The following is a 19,786-nucleotide window of genomic DNA, read 5'->3' as shown; positions in this document are numbered from 1 at the left end:
CCCCCTGTCCCCGTCCCCGTTCGCCCTGCAACGCCGCGCCCGCCACCTCCTCGCCGACTTCCCCCCAGAGTCATATCTCTGTGAATTTTGTTGCCGAGCGAGTCTAATAATTATGAGAATGTTTGTCACTTTGCTCCCGGGAACCGTACAAGCCGCTGCGTGATCATCCCTTTGCTGCTCGAAACAAAAGTTTTCGGGGGGTCGGCTCGGGCGAGGGGCGCGGGTGCGGCGCGGTGGGGCCAGTGGGACACCGCCATCCTGGTGGGCGGTAGCGGGGGGCCGCGCGGGACTCTCGCCATCAGGTCCTAGTGGCAGAATTTGCCAGGCCGACGCCGTCCCCCCCCCCTCTCTCCTTTTCCCGCCCGGGCGTCGCTGCCGGCGTTATCGTGCGGGTGTTTCCTTATTGACACAATTTCCGGGAGCGAGCCGGGCCGTCGCGGGTCGCGGCGCGGGCGGTGGCGAAAAAGCAGTGTATGCTTACGGGCGGCTACTACTACTACGGCTGTTTGGTGAAGGCCGCGCGGGGGCCTAGGGGGAAAAGGGAATGGGGGAGCTGGAGGGATCGTGATACAGACCCATTTGGCACCTCTGTCCTAGTTAGCCCGCTGCTCGCCTCCCTCAACTAGGGTAACGCATTTCGGGGTCTTGTCGACGGGAAATAGTGATGACTCAAACAGGCGTGCCAACGTTTGCCAAGGCCCCGTGCCTGTTCGCCTCCTTCCCTTATACTTTCGCGTGGTGTTTCATACTGTTTGTTATTTATTTCCATGCCACATTTATTAATTTTTTTCAACCCTCGACAGAACCCCGACATTGTGCTGGTGCACTACCTCAACGTGCCGTACCCGGACGACAACAAGATGGTCTCCATCTCGCCCAGCCTAGCGCTCTGGGGCGACAAGAAGGAGTGGACGAAGGAGGAGCTGGTGTCGCAGCTCAAACCCATGTGTGAGTCCCTGGGCCGTGTGCCCCGAGGAGCCCACCAGCGCCCATCACACCACCAGATGCATCCCTTTTCCTCGACCGGTGTGTCTTACCTCCAACTTCCGTCTTTCTTCTATCTCTCTCTTTTTCTTTTTCCTTTTATTTTTATTCCGTTGCATTCCTTATTTCGTTTTACTTTATTATTTTCTTTTTTTAATTCTGATAATCTACTGATGCCTCGTAAACCTTGTATTTGCGGTACAGTTATTTATTTTATTTTTATTGCAACTATATATATCACAGTAAAAGCCATTTTTCATCACCATATGTTGTTTAAAGTTTCCTTGGCATAAATTGTCAGCCTTAACATTAGGCGCTTTCTTACATAACGCGCAGTTCGTAATCTTACCTCACGGCTTACCTTACCTGTTACGTAAGGGGGGCGCCTTCCAGCCTGGAAGCTCGCCTGGAGGCAGGCTCGCCTGGAGGCCGGGCGAGCGTGCAACCTTAGTGGGTCCGCTTCCTCAGTAGAAAGCTTCTTGAACTTAGAATGACGCTGATGACCGATGGTTGGCGTCCACGTGACAACGAGAAGGGTGGCTCGCGAGTGTTCCATTGACACTTTGACCAATGGTCACCTTTTGTCTCATCGACTCTATCTCTGTAGATTTGGAGCTTTGCGTCGATTTGAATCGTGCGAGTAAGCGTCTGAAGAGACATTTATTGAGTACTACCTTAGCGCATTTGAATCTCTACTTTGAAGTAATGTAAAAGTGTACGGTGAACGCAGTTCTTCCCTCTTGCTTCATTCGAGTGATGTCCTGTCGGTGTGCTTCGAACGGTGAGTCATCTCGAATATAACTTCACGTCGAGGGTGCCTCCGAAAGAGATCAGCTGGTTATTTGAGTTGCCAGCAAGACGTTTTCATTTATTTTATTTTTTTATCTAATCTCTAGGGCCAGCAAAGGCCGATCTTTCCCTGTAACTGTAGGTCGTAGTTCGCTCGTGTTCCTTCCGTGAAGGTGGTCTGTTTTCTTTCAATCTACATGTGACCCGTCAGCCCCACCCCTCCTCGCGTTCAAACATAATGACAGAAATACATATGTAGGCTGGGGCATTGCTATTCTTGTCTGTCTTTTCCCTCTTATTCTTTTCTTTTATTTTCGTCTTTCTGTCTCCTTCTTTTCCCTACTCCCGTACTCTCGTATTCCCCACTGTCCCTCTTCGATATACGCCAACAAACAGAAACATCGTACAGAAATCAATATCCACATTCGAGTAAACAAGAAGGAACGAAAAGTTACACACGCCACAGGTACTGTAACAAACCACACACCTGCATGTGCACGCAAACTAATCGCATGGCCACAGTACATGTACACATCTCCGTAGCCGGACTCATCCAGACAGCTTCACTCACTAACTTGTCCTTCATTTTCTCGCCAGAACGTATCCTAGTCAAATTATAAATTTATTTCACTTTTTTTTACTACTTTTATGACTCTTATTTTTACCAACTCGTCTTCAATGAACAGCGCACTAAATACACATGTCGTCCTGTTTTACAGTTTACAGCGAGGACGAGCCGGATCACAACAACGAGCTTGAAATATCGGTGAGTATCGTCCGTCCACGTGAAAGTCTGCCTAGAAGGAGCGCCTGCGGAGCTGTGGGTAGGCAACGCGCTGCACACGCGTGCTTAACGGGACGGCCCGCCCTCGCGCGTGCAGGCGCCATACCTCCTCTTCTCGATACCTTTCTATCCACCCTATCTACCCATCAATCTATTTATCCGACAATCCACCCATCCATCTATCCTTCGCCCTGTCCGTCCTCCAACTAAAAGTCTCGAGAGTGGGACGATGCTTGAGAACTGTCCGCCGAAAGTCGGTAATGGGGCACTCACTCGGCCTGGGTTTCTGTTGGCGGTCGACAGTCAGTCGGACAGATAGACGGCGAGAAACAAAAGTCCGTCTCTTTCCCCGGAGGGATTTTCGCCTCGCCCTCTTTGATCTAAATGCGGCCGTCATCTTTTTTGCAGACCGCCGAGACGGTGGAGTCCATCGTGACGCAGCTGATGGAGCGGCAGCGCGCGGCGCGCGCCGCCACGCTGTCCAAGCAGCTGGAGTGCGGCTGCCCGGACTCGACGTGCGCCGACGGCAAGACGTGCTCGCACCCGATCCGCCGCATCACGGCGGCCAAGCCGCAGCTCATCACCCTGGACCGCAGCAACCAGGTGTCGTCCACGACGGGCTCGTCCATCATCGCGCAGCGGCACCACGCGGCCCAGCACGCCGCGCAGCACACGGCGCACCAGATCCACCTGTCGGAGGCGCACCAGCAGCGCCAGCAGCACCAGCTGCAGCAGCACCACCAGGCCGCGGCCCAGCTCGTCCACCACCAGCACCAGCAGCACCAGCAGCAGCACGGCCAGCAGCAGCAGTCGGCGCCGCCGCTCGTGCTGAGCCTCAGCCAGATCCAGACGAGCAGCCTGCTCATCCTCAACAACGCGGCCAACGGCCAGGCCAACCTCGGCCCGGCCTCGGCCCACCAGGTGGCCACCGTCACGTCGTTCGTGCGGAACGTGCCGGCCGTGCCCGGCCTCCACCCGCACCACCCGCACCACAACCACCACCACCTGGTGCAGCAGATCAAGCCGGCTGCGGCCGCCGCCGTGGCCGAGGCGGCGGGGCTGGCCAACAAAGCGGTCGTGTCGGAGGCCTCGGCCGCCGCCTCCACGTCGACCTCGCTCCTCATGAAGCAGGAGCAGGAGAGCATGGAGATGAACACGTGCCGCATGGCTGCCATGACGGCCGTGAGCCAGAGCAGCAGCACGGTGGTCAGCGTCACCAGCTCGGCCTGCAACATGGATGTCACCAATGGCAACATAGCAGGTTAGCAGATTGAACACTCGACTAAGTAGTATTGATTTAGAGCACATTATGAACAGAAGCTTGATTGTTTCAGATTTCGTTATGTATGACAACATTGGATTCAGTCAGGAAACTCAACACCTTCAGGTTGTAAGTAGTGCTACCAATCAGCAGGCTATTCATGTGGCAAAGCAAACGAGTAGCCCCCCTTCTCCTTCCAAGCAAATGGACACCAGTCCCGATTTGCTTGAAGCTCAGCAATCCTTCTGTGATGAGGTTGTAGGAAATAATAGTTGTGGTAACAAGTCAAATGGGAATAATGGAACAAACAGCAGTAGTGATGCAAGTAGCTCAGCTGGATTCTTTGATGCACTCGAGATGACCCAAGAAGATATTCAGCGAACACTGTCAGCAAATATGCCAATGTCATGCTCATCTGATCAAAGGTTACACACGTGAGTAACCATATTAATTTTGTTTAGTGCTTGAAAATAATTGGATGATCTCTTAACACTTAGTTTATTATCAAGGCCAATGGATACAGTGACTTCAGTTCAAGAAACGAGCCCTGATGAGATGTCCCCTCATGACATTAACCCCATGGACTTTATTGAAGGCTGTGAGGTGGTGTCAGGATCCGCTGATGATGAGGATGTTTTTGTAAATCTAGATGCTTTCGATATGCTGGGCGACTTTGTGGATATGGATGGCCTAGATAATACAGCTGAAAATTCATCTCAAAGTTCACGTAAGTGGAAAAAGACTGACCGCAGACTTAAGTTTGTCTTCTTTATTTCACCTTAAGATACAATATTTTATTTTCTGCTTGAAATATTAATGTGTCTTTCATTTCTTACAACAGGTTTGATGGTAAATTCTGAAAATTCAGAATCTCCGTCGGCTGCTAGCATGGACCATAGCCATCAACATGCACAATCTCAGTATCAGGAGCATCCTCTACTTGACATTAAACCAGAACATGATGCCGTCCTTAGTCAATTAAAGCAAGAAGAGGATCATAGCCCATCAGAAGATAACCAGGACTCACAGCAGCAGCAGCAGCAACAACAACAGCAGCATCAGCAACAAATGCACCAACAGGAACACCAGCAACAGCATGTGCAACATGTTCATGAACATCACATGAATGGGAATAATAGTAATGAAACTGGCCTCCCCTCTGTTGAAATTACAGAATACTCACCCGAATGGGCATATCCTGAGGTATGAATTTCTTGCTAATAATACAGCTCCTTTACATTATAGTATCGGTCGTTCCTCTACATGCGCTCCAGTGTTACGGGATTGCTCTCAAAGGCCGCAGGGGGGGGGGGGGGGGGGGGGTATGCGCTAAAGGGAGTAGGCAAATCCACAACTGAAGCGCATGCAAAGAAACACCCAATTTTACTTATTTATTTGTTTTGAACCCCAAGTCCAGTTACAACTATACAAGTATTGTATATCTTGTTAATTTTCCTAGGGTGGCGTTAAAGTCCTGGTTACTGGCCCTTGGTATTCGTCATCCCCTTACACCGTTCTTTTCGACTCCCTTCCTGTACCAACAACTCTAGTTCAAGAGGGAGTTCTGCGGTGCTATTGTCCTGGTATGTTATACTTCCTTCAACTTTAATTTTTTTGGTGTGGTGGTTGTGGTAGTGTTGAGTCCAATTACAGTTAATGAAGGTACATGCTTCTTTATGTGCCATTCTGTTTCAGCTCATGAGGTGGGACTAGCAACACTTCAAGTTGCCTGTGATGGTCAAATTGTTTCAAACTCAGTCATGTTTGAATACAAAGAACCTCCCAAGTCTCCGGTTGAAACATTGGGAACTGCACTTCAAGATCATAAGCGTGATACAGCTGACTCCAATTCTTTGCTCAAACTCACCTTACTTCATAGACTGGAGACAGTTAATCAGCGGCTTCACATCAAACAAGAACAAAGTGACCATTGCTCTGATTTGGTAAAGAAAAATACTGCATCACAAGACTTTTCATTAATTTGTGGGTGCTATTAGTCAAACTGTTTACTTAACAAATTTAATCATCAAATTTCTTCTACAGATGGAAAGTGTTGGTGACCTTGAAGAACGACTAGTTTCGCGAACCCGACGAATGTCGTCCTGTCTGTGGAAAGATGTTGAGATGCCAGTTCTGACAAGCCACCGCAACATGACCTTACTGCATCTGGCTGCAGCACTTGGATATTCTAGACTTATCGGAGCTCTCATTCACTGGCGGGAAGAGAATTCCTCTCCTATCTTAGATCTAGAAGTTGATGCAGAAAGTAAAGATGAAGTAGGCTTTACTCCTTTGGTAAGGTTTTCTTCTGATCAAAATATAATAACTAAACATTGATAAATTTACCCAGTTGACTAGAATATTTTCTATGTTTTTGTTTTTGTTTTAGATGTGGTCATGTTCTAGAGGGCATACAGAGGCTGCTCTAGTTTTGTACCGCTGGAACTATTCAACATTAGAAATGGTTAATATTTTCAATCAAAGTGCTCTAGACCTTGCAAGAGCATCTGGTTTTACATCTCTAGTAGCAGAAATAAACAAATTAAAGAGTGATCGTCAAAAGAATCGTGCTGTGTCTCCTTCTAGTCAATCAAAGTTAGTCTGCATTTCTGTTTGTATGCACGTGCAAACCAGTTTGAAATTTCCATATTGAAATCCTTTCTTAAAACCTTTTAATTGGTTTACAGTGACATGCTCTCATTATTGTTTCCTCCATCTCCCTCTCCATCGTCGGGTCTTTCTCCATGCAGTTCAGTTGTGTCCCTACCATCATCAGCAGTTTCATCATCAGCCTCCACATGTGTTTCTACCTCCAATGTTGGGACGGACATTTCACAAGACAGTTTACTTGAGGCAAGCCCCTGGACCTCCCTTCCATCATCAAGGTCACATGATGGAGTATTTTTAAGACCATTAGCAGCTAGAAATCGAAGTGATGTGCAAAAGAATAAGTAAGGAAAAATGTAATGAGTTATGATGTGTTGATTGCAATTACTTTTTGGACTGAATTAATTTATGTGTTGTTAAAGGAACTTGGAGCTCCAGGTCAACATTCCACTTACAAATTCTCCTAGTAGCTTAGACACTCCATCACCATCAGGTATGATGTTATAATGATTATTAGTCGGTAAATTATCAAGGAAAGGCATTTTATGTACGGCACTCTCACTATTGCAGTGGATCTTGAGCAAGCTGACAATCGGCAATCGCAATCTCAAAAACGAGGAGCTCATCACCTTATTAAGAGACCATCAGTTGATAGTGGGATTAACCTTGGTTCTGGACAATCTACACAGTCATCCTGCGACAGTCTCACATCTCTTAGGTCCCTCAGAAACAATCGTTATGGCAGAGACAGTTCTCGAATTTCAAGGTAAACTTGTGGCTGGTACTTATTTGCAACAACATTCTTTAAATACTGAAGGTTTTATGAATTCCTATAGGTTTGACCGCAGCATGTCCCTTCCTCTGAATTCTCCTAAATCTGCCAGTGATGTCTTTGGTACCAATGGATGTAACTCACCTGCTCGAAGAGGAGATTTTTCATTGTGTAAGTATTAGGTAGCCCTGCAAACAACAATATGAACTAAATATTTCTGTCTTTATATCACTTGTTTACTTTAGGTATGATGTAAATTTGTTTCTGATTAAGAGCGGATAATGAGAAATGCTTATAAATGATCTAGAATGCATATAAATGATCTGATTAATAGCTTCTAAGTTTCTAGAAAATACAGTTTTGTTCTTATACTGTTACATAGGGTGAAATTGTGCTTAAGTGTTCAATTGGGTTTTCAAGGTATGCTTGCATAACCTGCATGCATAACAGGAAAAAGTAAAGAAATTAGTAGATATTCTACCTCATTTTGAAAATCAGGCATTGGTTGTATGGTACATATACTAGCCCCTAAGTTGGGTTTCTGTTCTTTTTAACAATGTTTCTACAAGCTACAACTTTATTTTGCCCAGCGTGCACACATGACTTCTGACTTTTATTTCTGGAATTTCTTTTTGAATAATGTTAGCTTGCTGTGTTTGCTTTAGTCTGTGATGTTCTGGTATGTCTATTTCACGCTTGGTGTTAATCCAGGCGAAGTTACATCTGGAGACCGGAGTGACAGTCCCCTAATCGACATTGAAGGCGTTTCGGATGAAGAATCGGAAAGCAGGGAAAGTGTTGTAGGTCAGTCGTATGCCTCTCAGTCGTCATTGCCCATCATGTGATCATTATTCGCCCCTTCTTTTTCAGGGCAAATTTTTATCAATTTAATTGTATGAGATTTAAAAAATACTACACATAGTATTTTTTTTTCTGTTTATCACATTGATTAAGACAGTGACGAATCATGAGGCTAAACACTTGCAATGTAATGCGCATGTGTGTGTCCCCACTAACCTTGCGTCTCCTTTGTGTGGCACATCTCATACCTCTTACTAGTAAAAAATGGCACAAATAAATAACTTAATCTTGATTTGACTGCTGTTCCATGTGAGAAATAAATGTCACTGAAACCAAGTGCAGCAAATTTTTAAAAAGAAATACAGAACAGCAAAATTAATTTATTCAAATTCAAATTTTATTGACTGGTTTTGTGCCACATTTAGAACCTGTCTGTAAAATCATAGTCCAGCAAATTTGAAAGAAGATGATATCATTACAGAATTATTCTTAATCAATTACCTCAATCAATTTTGTGCCATTTGGGAAACCAGAGTAATCATAGCACGACTCTGGTTCATGGTATACATTTTGGTTAGAGCAGCCTCTGTGTTTTTGTTCTTGGTTTTTACTGTCTCAGTTTCTGTACCCTAGGAATAGGCTCATTAATCATTTGCATTAATTAACTGCATGATGTGTGTCATGTTTTTGTTTTTAACAATCAGCATGTGATGAATATGGCTAAGTTTTCTAATGTAGATAACCGTCCCCAGAAGAATGTGCAGTATTAAATGCCATAAAAACATGGAAAATCATGCCAACTCAAACACAGCACTGTAGCAACAGTAATATACAAGAAATTCATCATAAGCAAAATCCCTTTTTATTTTCAGCTTTTGATCAAGGACTCTGATTTTTAGTTTCAGTCATCACACTTGGTAAAATGCACCCTAATACATTTTCAGGTCTATTATTAATAAATAATATTATTAATAAATATACATACGGTACAATTTTTAACCTTCTTTCTGTTTATGGCAATTTGAGGTTTGCAGTCAATTGAGTCCAATTATTTCGTATTTTTTTCAAGTTTGTAGTTTTCTGTAGTCCAAATTCTTTTCTGTTAACGTGCAACCTTTTTATTTCTCTCATTTTAAAGAAAGTTATGGTATATCTTTGTTTTTTGGGATGATTTTCCCTCAGAATTCATTTAAAAGTCCTGAAAGGTGTAAAACTTTTTCCACACTATAAGTACTCTGAAAACTAACTACAAAACAACAACAACAGAAAAGAGAATTTCTGTTGAGAAGGTCCGACCTGTAAGATCCACTACCATTGAACATGACTGAACACAAATATTGAGGAACCTATGGCGTCTCATTGTGCAAGACAATCACTTTTTCTGACATGGTCAACATGCTTTCACTACAAATTTCTTCATTGGTCTGTTGTTAAATATTTAGCAACTAGCTAAGAATGTTTGTGTTTGGTGTTTAGGACTGTTATTATACTTTATCTTGGATGTGGTTGGTGTGGTGCACTGATGCTTGTCTGTGTCAATTAACCTGCATGCAGTGTTCCAATCACAGCTTGGTTCATAGTCTCACTCAATGTTAGTTTTTCTATTTTATCCATAGTGTATATCAGCTTTATGAGAGAAGAAGAACAGAGGTCCAAATAACAAAATCCGCACCGGTTAAACAATTTCTTACTTTAATGATAACTAATTGAAGAGTGACTGAAAGTCAGGCATTTTTGCAGTGCTTTTGTTTTATCATGTACTTTTCAACTCTCACTGAGCTGAATACACTATATTTATGAATTGTTAAGAGTTTGAAGAAGTCAATGTTGTGTGCTTCCTATGGGTGTAGTGAAGAGTATTCAAATTCTGTTTGTTCTTATCCAGTACATATGGCATTTGAGAATTTCATTCTTTGCAACTTATAGTTGCTTTCATAGTTCAAATTAGCTAATATATATTTTATTTTATTTTCTCTTACAAATCAGTTTATTGTACAGTAATATTTTTCAGTATCAAATTTTCACAGAAGTCAAAGGAATGATGTTTAAATGCTGTATGCGTCTCATTGCAGTTCTCTTCAGGGCCTGGAAAATTTCTTCCATTTTGCTGTTTCTTTTCCCTTCCTTTCTTGGTTAACAGACATTATTGCACCCTGCAGAAATAGTTTATTTTAAGCTATATGTGTGCTATATGTGTGCTAACATAGGAATTGCTTTAAATTTTGGACTTTGGGAATTTTGTTGGTTTCATAAAAACAGTGCATTTGTACAATCCAGTAGTTCAGTCCTGTCATTAACCTAGGTACTTTGACTTCTTATCTATCTATTAAAATTAAAACTGGTTTTTATGACCATTATACTCCCAATTCCAATCAAACACATTCCATCCATTAACCTGTCACTAATTCCGAATAACATAAACTCTGTTTAATGAGGAAAGGGATGCTAAGATGGGTGGATGTGTTGCAAGTACAATTTTTTGTATCAGTGTTGCTTGTTATAATTGAGTGTTTTGATGTTACCTGCATTTTGGTCGGTGTTGTGAGGGTGTGCTTGCTGCGAATTCTTTAGCATAATTCTTGTACCTTTCGGTGTGTGTTTCCTTAGGCATGTATTTTTAAAAACCTATCTGATCTATTTTTCCCAGCAGACTTCAAGGTTCCAAGACACCTTGCACTAAGATTGTACATTTAATGTTACAGGGCAACAAGAAGTTCGAGTTCTAACTTTAGCCGAGCAAATAATAGCTGCTATACCAGAGAGAATAAAGGTAATTTGGCAAACATTTAAATGAAAGAAAAAAAGGGTTATGAGTTTTTAGGTTTAATGTTGATTTTGGTAGGACTTTTTAAATCTCATACCCGATGAAAATGTGCCTTTACTGCTTCCTAATGTGTTTCTGTGAAATTAACAGCTTCATATTACATTGTGAATTTTCAGAATGGTAGTGATGATTCAATGATGAGTGATGATAGTTCCTCTCCGGGTGATCTTAAGAATGAGGTGCTTGATGTATTTATGGATTCGTCTCTTCTTGACGAGCCCCCTAGTTCGGCCTTTGAATCCAATGAATTTAATTTTGAATTCAGTGATCACAACTATAGGTTTGTATTCCTCAGAAAGTTAAATAGTTTTAACAGAAGTTTGTTTTATCAGTCCTAGCATTTATAGTGATATTTAATTGTTCAATAGGTATTATGATGTGAGCACTCCAAGCTCTAGTCTTAGCCCTTCATCATCAAGCTGTCTTCAATCTCCTTGCTCCTTTGTACTGGAATCATCACCATCCCCTCCTCCTACCACTGCAGACTTTTGTGAATTTTTTCAAGCATCAGGTTCTTTGTTTGAAAAAGACTTTTCCAATCTGACCCTCTCAGGTATTCACAAACGGCCCATAGTGAGGGTGTTCTGTTCACTGTACATTCAAAGACTTCAATAGCTTAATAACTATGGCTTTGTCACAGATCGCGAGCAAAGAGAGCTGTATGAAGCTGCAAAAATAATTCAGAAAGCGTACCGGTCGTACAAGGGACGCAAAATAGCTGAGGAACAAGAGAAGGAGCGTGCGGCTGCAATTTTGATCCAAAACTATTATCGACGTTATAAACAGGTAATCTCTCCCTTCATCAAAAATTCATGCTGACTTGTTTTTTCTGTTTCTTACTTTTTATTCATCTGTTTTCAGTATGCATACTTTAAACAAATGACACATGCTGCTACAGTAATACAGAATGGATTCCGGTCTTATCAAGAACACAAACGTTTCAAGAAAAGCCAAGAGGCTGCAGTTTGCATTCAAAACTACTATAGGAATTATCGTGAGCATGGAGCACGGTCATCTAGTCCATCTAATACAAGTTCTTGCTTTGAAAGTGCTCCATCATCTGGTCTCAAGTAAGACATCAATATTTTATTTTATTTTGTAGTCAGCAGTTTGTGGATAACTACAATCAATTCTTATTCGGGTCTAATATTCATTAGGAGGACATATTCTCAACGCCGTCAACATCAAGCTGCCAGGAAGATTCAACAGTTCATGCGTCAATCTAAAAACAAGTAAGTGTCAGGTCCACTTTCAAAGTGGTGTAATTAATCTTAGGTCATTAAAAAAAATGTTTATCTTTAATGCTGCTTTAGTGAGTGGGATGTATCATCAGGTCAAGTGGTAAGTTTGCTTCTAAGACTGGAACTAACTTCTTTGTGTTAGATCATGTACCTACAAAACAAGAAAAGAGTGATTTACATATTGATGATTGAAGACTGCTCTACTGTCAACTATTTCGTGTGTTCATGACAATCAAGGTACAAGTACTGTATAGTCTTAATGTGAAATTCTTTTCAGGTTGCAGACAGAACGAGCTTTGGCAGCCGCAAAAGAGAAGCAGTTGGACCTGTCAGTGTTCCTGGCTGCCCACCCAAGGTAGCATTGTCTCGAAACTTTGTTGTCCTCCAACATCGGTCAAAATAACAATTCAAATGTGTAAATAAGGTGGGTAACACACATATTTAAAATATATAAGTACTCTTATTTATGTGATTAATGTTCACATGTTTATTAATTATTTCTCTTACTAACTTTACAGATTCAGATATATTCTCTTCTGAAGCGTGCTTAACAGTCTTGCATTTAGTTGCAAATGCTCTTCTGTAAATTGCTTTTGTACCATTTTGGGTGCGTACAAGTGCTTTGGCAGTTTCTCCTCATAAAAACATTGTAAAACAAACAAAGATTATGATGACTGCAATATGCAAAGGTAGAATTGTTAAAGTTTCTTTTCTAAAAATCCCGAGTATTTTAAAGAATGACTAAGGTTTTCTTTTGATTACATCTTTAAAAAGTGTACTTTCAATTCTTGATGATTGCTAGCTATTGTTTGGTCTGTTGGATGTGGTTGTGCCGGATTTCCTCTGATTGCACTTATCTTTTGTCTTATTTTCAAATCATGCGAGGAAGCCAGGGTATTTTCTGATGTCTCCCCTTACTTTATGTCAGTGATATTTTTATTCTTATTTCTTGCATCCAGAGTCCATATAGCCACATGTGCCATTTTATGCAATAATTTTGTGCTAGAACATGTTCAATTATGTCATTATTGATTAATTGATTGATCACTTGGTGCTTATCGTAATGTGTAATTTAAAAAACGAATTTAACCCAAATACTGCACCTCAGGTTTTGTTAAAGAGAAAATGTGGCAATGAAAATATTTAATTTTTTCTCCAAGTTTTGCCATACACATCTGTTAATTTTGTTTGAGAAATTTATTGAATATGTTATGAGCATTCTCTGGTATAGAGGCAGGCCCTCAAATATTCATGTAGTTATTTATTTTACCCGGTTTCTTTCATTCTTTTAAAAAGCCCGTTTCAATTTGCTCACCTATCCTTATTTTAATTCATCCATGATATATGTAGTTTAAATCTTACTCTTATTGTCATTATTTTCTTTTCATATCTGATCCAGTATTATCAATTTTGATTGACCTCTGCTCTATCTGCCCTATTTTACATCCATTTGTGGAGAAGGACCAGAGTTCACTTGTGTTGGTATTGGTGTTCACACAAGAAAATTAACTCTTGTGAAAAATGGAGACAAGCACAGTTATTTGTTGGACAAGGCATGATTTTACTGTTGAGCTTGAATATTTCGGTGGTCCTTGGCTGGCAGTAGGGAGAAGTGCTGGCCACAAATGAGTTGTGCCTTAGTTCTTTTTGCCTGTATTTCTTATATGATATTATTTTGAAGTGTTCAGATTTACTAATATTTTCACTGTGATGGTTGTGTAACTTTGATTTCTGTTAAATACTGAACACTTCTATACAGAAGCGGAGCTGTGAACAGTGCTATGGAACTGCAGTATGTACATTTAAGTTTTACCAGATATTCTTTCCACATATATAACGTTAGTACTTGAAATGGGTAGTGACTCCAATATAAGTACAGTGGTATGGTGCTATCATATAAAGATACAACAATCTCCATACTTTTGGTCTAGATACTGAGAAGTAGGCAGCTATCATGAGTACTCTCTCGGCTGGAAATAGACTTTATGAAGGCTTTGTCACTCATGACTTGAGTTGGGCCTAATATATCTGTGATTTGTCAGGAAAGACTATGTAAATAATTTGTCATGAAACTTTTCCTTTTGTGGATTTGGTCTTTGAATTATTTATTTTGTTGCATTTAGAGGGAACTCCTCAGTTTGTCCCATATTTATTTCGAAGGATTACTTTTTGTTGGTTTGGAGACAGAGGTCATCTAGAAGTTTTTGCTTTGTGCTCTCTTTCTTTTCTCTTTCCCTTTCTCTCTCTCTCTCTATCTCTTAATTTCAATGTTGAGGTGACTGGGAATAATTCTCAGTTGTGAGTATGCCCAAACAAAATGTAACATACCCTTCAAAACATTTGTAGTTTTGAATTAGAATATAAATATGGTTTTTGATTTGTATCTAGTCACACACTTGTACGTCTAATGAGGTACATATGTGGAACTATATACATAACTTGAAACTCCAAGAGAAATATAGTCACATAAACTTAAATTCATCATTATCTTCCTGCCTATTTATCTTGCATTCTTAATCCTTGACTTCATACTTTATCTTTTTCATCAATACATTATACAACCAGAATACTAGGTATGATTATTTTTTAGTTTTGCTTTGTAAAGTGTTCGTAAATTCTTCTGTTGTTGTTTTTTTGTGTGTGGTTTTAAAAAAAATTTAAAACTTGTTTTACTGTAGGCCATAAGGAAAATCAAATATTTGACAATCAATGAGATCCTCATACAGTACAGTATGCTTTGGCAAAGTTATCAGAATTTTTTTCCAACCATGAGAGGAGCAAGGATAACTTGCAGATTTGCTTCCAATTCTTAAAGAGAGTTTTTGTTTGGCATGATTACCTATGATTCTTATCCATTACTTACTCTTTACTTAACTGTTTCATAATCCTCTTCCTCTTGGTGATTTTCACTCTTTTCTTAGTTTATATGACAGTAGTAGAGAATCAAAGTATAAAAAGCCAATTAACATGATTTAACAAAGATGGAAGATGTATGAAAGTGATGGGGTGAATGTCATAGGAAAGAGAATTTTCTTTTTCCAATAATTATTAGTAGAATATCATGTTTTCTTTGTTACACTGTAGCTGTTCCATTTCTTGTTGGAAACTTCCTCTGCTTGACACCAGTCTTTCAAGTCATCAAATTTGTTTTTATTTCCTTAAAACTAATTCATTCAAAAACAATCTAGTCACACTATTAGGATTTCTTATTAAGATTTCTAAACTCAGTTATTATAAAGTAAATATAAAATTTGCATAACCCATTATTGTAATTGTTTAGGGAAGATTTAAGAGGAGGTTCAAATTTTATTTGTCTCTGACACAAACTCCGTAGGGTTTTTATTGAAGAAGTAATTTTCAATGGCTTTGGTAGGTCAGTATTTTACCTGGTTCTTACCCTCAATATTGCTCAGATATGTGGAGGTGGAAGAACAAGTATTGTGCTGGGTATGGTGCAAGTTAGTTGCCACCTTCAGCTCATGAACTTTGTATCCAACAATATAATTATAACCACATTATTGCGCCTCATCCTCAGACAAGCTTGAGATAAGCCGATCACTGTCCTCTAGATCTTTGAGATGCCTTGTAGGGGCCTCAAGACGCCTTTGAAGCAGGAGACTAATTTCATAAAAATCAGAGCCCTGGTAAAATAATGTTCTATGTGACCAGGTTTTTTTAATTGTAGAAACACCACCTGTCAACTATCAATGACATGCGATTTTGATACTCCGCGCTCTATGTAATTCTGTTCCATTCTACTTTACCTCATGGTTCCTGCCTTTAATTTTTTTCCAACCCACTAAAACGCCACGTAGTGACCTGCATATTTGTTTCCTTTGCAAGGGGAAAAAATGTCTTGTACAAGAGATTTTAGATCAGTCGACTCTGACTGGCCTGGGCTCCTTGCCAGAGCTGAGTCAAACTACTTCCACCATACCAGCACAAGTAAAGAATGACACTTCTTCTTTATCAAACATGTTTGATACACCTGACTCTACTTTATTGGAAAATGCAATCTTTCCTGTAGTGCAATTGTCATTTGACTGCTTCAAGTCCTCTTCAACAAACCTTTTCACTGAAAAAAAAAAGTATCTTCCATCCCAGGCCAAACTGGTAATTTAATTCCTTTTTTCTCATTCGCTTAAAAGAAAATTTAATCTCTTTCAATTAGCAGAATTGACATCATTTTTGTACCGTCTCATTCCTCTTTTAAAGCGCTGCTTCTTTTGAATGTAGGCTCCTTTGTCATTTATACTGTGATTGCTTCTCTACTATTTTGTATTACCTAATTATCTAATCACCAGCCAGCATATTTACCTAATACAATTTTGGTGGTGCCTACGTTTCTCTTCTATAATTGCACTATAGTAGCTCTCAGCAACTTCTCTTTTAATGTAAGAACATTCTTTGTAAATACTTGATTCTGAAAAAACATATCTGCTTAGATAGAGAACTATTCAGTTCCTTGGCACGAAGCGGCTTATTTTGAGTCTCTCTCAGCTGCTGTTGAAATCGGAATGTTTTGCATACAATGTATGACAAGGTATTTCAAAGAAATAGTTGGAATGGGTTCATCCGGGTTCATCCGGGTCAGAGCAGGAAAAATCTCAGGCGCAACAATACAAAAGATTATATTTTTCTACATGGTGAAGACAGGCAACATGACTCCGTAGACAAGCAGCTAAAATCATTTAAATTCAAAGCAAGCCTACTTTTACTCTTTTTTAAACCTCTAGGGTCAGGTGAAATAGCTAAAGTAGTCCCAACCATGTTTTTGTTAATTGAGCAGTGTAAATTACTTTCAAAAGATTGTTATAGTCTTGTTTCTAATAATTTTGACTTTAGCGCAAAACCGTTGTGTAAAATTTTAAAGATCCACTTTATATGTACCCTCTTTTTGAAAAATTGCTCATTTTTTGAAGCAAGTGCCTTTCTGTCACATCCAGATTTGTGATGTTGTTGAAAGGCTGTGCAATAATTGTCTCTTTTCCCAATCTCTCTATTCTTACACGATTGTAAACAAACATTGTTTAGACTGCCATGAGCTTCATTTTCAAGGGGTAAGTTCATGTTCACATTTGCTCTCCAAAACTATGCTGTGAAATTTTTTGCATTAGAGATGACTCAAATGACCTATATTATTTAGGCAATTGTGCGTTGCAAATGAACAATTTTTTTTAATTTATATTTATCGGAGGGGAGGGTGGGATAAGTGGGAAAACTTAATACTTTTGTACTGTAGACATCTATAGTTTCCTTCTTTTTCTCCCAAATGAACCATTAATGCACATCTGTGTTTGGAATCCATAACACCAATTATAATTTAGGAAAAGTAATGAGTTTTTTGTAATAATACCTAGGTAGCCAATCGCTGTTGGTATATTATGCCAATGTTGATAATCCCATTTTGTGTGAACCTTTCTTGTTCCAGGCTAGACACTATTCTGTATAGTATAGTTCAATCTGCTTCATGAAAGGGCTGTATCTCATGTTTTGTTAGATTTTCCTTTAATTTGTTGAGAGGTTCATCAGAATTATTGTTTGTATATCAGGTGATTTGATCTCCATAATCCATTTGTACTTAAATGCTGGCACTGCTAAAATAGTTCAGGGTACTGCTTCTTTTGACAAAGCTGTACTTCTAAATGTATAGCTATGTTCAAAATATTTATTTAAGAAACAAATTTAATCTTTTAACTAGCAATTTGTTCACTATGTAAATTCATCGTCCTTATATTTAATAAGGTAGTTATCTGATGGCTACGGAGTTGTACTTAGGGTTTATATTTCTGTGGGATTTATGGTGGTTTCTTAAAATGGTCAGTTAATGTGTAAAGATTTCCATGTACCTGTGTTCTGACATAATATTTCTTCGTGGTATGGCAGCTTAAAATGACTCAATATTATGCCAGTCATAGGCATCCATTCACATTTCATGGCTTTGATTAAAATCTTTGCTATTTCAATCCATTGCAATTTCAAACTGTTTGCATTCTACTGTAGTCTATCTATAAATTTGGATATCTATCTCTTAACAGAAATCTAGGATTTTTCCAAATTCAAGCATCAAGGTACTCCAGGGTGTGTTGATGCATTTTTGATTCCATCAATTGCGTTTACATTTGCCACACTGTGCTCAAATCTAATTAATCGAGATTTTAGATTGTTCCCTTTATTTCATATAGAAAATGTAAATTTCATCTGCTCTCAAATTTGTGATTAAAACCTTTTTGAAAAGGAAGATTGGTGTGGAAATGATCCGAGATGATTAGAATTGTGGAAATGGAAAAACTCCATCCTTGTACATATAATTGTTGAATATTGAAAATTTTATTCTTTAAAGCAGTTAATTAAATTTTTCTTACTGACTAGAATAAATATGCAAGATTTATACTTACGCCTCTTAAAATAAAAATTACTCTTTGTTAGTGCTAATAAGTATTGAGGCAAGATTTTTATCTTTAGTTAACTGTAAGTCTAAAACACAATGATGCAATGAAAACTTGAAAAGTTAATTTGCTAATCTCAAAAAAATGTGCTTCTGAACGTCAACTTTGCTGTGGGGTGACCTCTTTGTTAGAGAGAAAACTGTGCTTTCTCCTGCAAAGGTTCTATTTGTTTGTATTCACCTTCTACAGACGTATTTTGCCCGTTTGAAACCAATTTTTTTATTAATTTCTACTGTGACATGTCAGAAAATGTGGATATGTACTTAAATAAAGAGGAAAAAGAGTCTATTTCTGGTCTAGTAAGCTAAGATCTTAAATTTGACTCTCCTTTTGTGCCAACAGAAGTTACTGTGCTCTAAATTTCCAATTGCACTTCTGTTCTGTTGAAGGAATGGCTTTTGTAAGAAGTTCACCTCAGCTATCTCTTGAATTTAGCAATAAACACAATTTCTGTGCTCTTTTGCTGGCTGTGGAACACCATAGTGCTACTTTGTATGATTTTCAAAATGAAAGTTCATAGCTGAGTACCCATTTTGTACTCACAAACATCTAATATTAATGAAAATGTGGTGCTGAGGCATGCTTGAATTAAATCTAAACTTATTTTTGTTGCTCAGATCACAGTTGTTTAGCTTTGTTAGATTATGTTGTTGAAATGTAAGAAATTTATATTTTAAAGAAGAAGTTCTGGAATGACTTTTATAATTAAGTTGCACATATTTTTTTCTATTGTGTATCGTTAACCTGAAATTTGAGTGAGCTGTTCTGTACATATGCATGTATTGCTGGCAATCAACTCATGCGTGAAGACAATGTGATTTAGTTACAAGGTAATGTGCTGCCACCTATTTTATTTCATACTGCTTGGTGATAGTGTGAAAAGTAAAAATAATGAAGCTCTTTGTCAATATGTGTTTCATTAAATGTCCATTGTGTCAAGGTTAAGTGCTTAATTTGGCAGCACTTATTAGTTTCTACCTTAAGCTGCTGTACAAAAAAATTTCAGTTTAATTTTAAACATTATGCTTATCAGTATTTCTCTTGTCATCCATGAAAGTACACATGGTAGAATGTAAGCTAGTCAATTTTATAAATTTGTGATTTTGTGACAAAAACATATGTATATTGTCGTACTATATTATCAAGTTTTTAAACCTTCCTATCACGAACATGTATTGTAGATTCTTTGGGCTGTTGAAATAAAAATATATCTTATTTCTTCGAACATCTTCGCTTTATCTCAGTTAGGTTTCTGATGACCCTCTCCTCACAGG

General features: G+C 39.3%; 1 protein-coding gene across 5 annotated transcripts in view; it reads left to right on the top strand.

Moving 5' to 3' along the window:
• The window catches only part of LOC113207483 (calmodulin-binding transcription activator 1), a 20,598-nt gene extending 861 nt beyond the window's left edge, over nucleotides 1-19,737 (top strand). Inside the window, exons 3-26 of one of the 5 annotated variants that reach the window (XM_052268328.1) lie at nucleotides 804-948; nucleotides 2,493-2,539; nucleotides 2,966-3,818; nucleotides 3,892-4,252; nucleotides 4,328-4,545; nucleotides 4,660-5,021; nucleotides 5,278-5,401; nucleotides 5,514-5,761; nucleotides 5,862-6,113; nucleotides 6,208-6,413; nucleotides 6,506-6,769; nucleotides 6,848-6,918; nucleotides 6,996-7,191; nucleotides 7,262-7,368; nucleotides 7,909-8,001; nucleotides 10,701-10,768; nucleotides 10,939-11,102; nucleotides 11,191-11,375; nucleotides 11,463-11,608; nucleotides 11,684-11,892; nucleotides 11,980-12,054; nucleotides 12,136-12,163; nucleotides 12,341-12,487; nucleotides 12,582-19,737. In XM_052268328.1, coding sequence (XP_052124288.1) covers nucleotides 804-948; nucleotides 2,493-2,539; nucleotides 2,966-3,818; nucleotides 3,892-4,252; nucleotides 4,328-4,545; nucleotides 4,660-5,021; nucleotides 5,278-5,401; nucleotides 5,514-5,761; nucleotides 5,862-6,113; nucleotides 6,208-6,413; nucleotides 6,506-6,769; nucleotides 6,848-6,918; nucleotides 6,996-7,191; nucleotides 7,262-7,368; nucleotides 7,909-8,001; nucleotides 10,701-10,768; nucleotides 10,939-11,102; nucleotides 11,191-11,375; nucleotides 11,463-11,608; nucleotides 11,684-11,892; nucleotides 11,980-12,054; nucleotides 12,136-12,163; nucleotides 12,341-12,466 — 4,548 coding nt within the window. In that variant the 3' untranslated portion in view covers nucleotides 12,467-12,487; nucleotides 12,582-19,737. Of the gene's footprint in view, nucleotides 1-803; nucleotides 2,240-2,492; nucleotides 2,540-2,965; nucleotides 3,819-3,891; nucleotides 4,253-4,327; nucleotides 4,546-4,659; nucleotides 5,022-5,277; nucleotides 5,402-5,513; nucleotides 5,762-5,861; nucleotides 6,114-6,207; nucleotides 6,414-6,505; nucleotides 6,770-6,847; nucleotides 6,919-6,995; nucleotides 7,192-7,261; nucleotides 7,369-7,908; nucleotides 8,002-10,700; nucleotides 10,769-10,938; nucleotides 11,103-11,190; nucleotides 11,376-11,462; nucleotides 11,609-11,683; nucleotides 11,893-11,979; nucleotides 12,055-12,135; nucleotides 12,164-12,340; nucleotides 12,488-12,581 lie in introns of those variants that run through there. The other 4 variants (XM_052268327.1, XM_052268330.1, XR_008011227.1 and 1 more) reach the window with 4 other exon arrangements.
• Nucleotides 19,738-19,786: the final 49 nt, after the last annotated feature.

Source organism: Frankliniella occidentalis, unplaced genomic scaffold (assembly GCF_000697945.3).
Source record: "Frankliniella occidentalis isolate FOCC.00 unplaced genomic scaffold, Focc_3.1 Scaffold67, whole genome shotgun sequence".
NCBI classification, from domain to species: Eukaryota; Metazoa; Arthropoda; class Insecta; order Thysanoptera; family Thripidae; genus Frankliniella; species Frankliniella occidentalis.
Note: the sequence above shows the minus strand (reverse complement) of the source record. Positions and strands in the feature narration are given on the sequence as shown.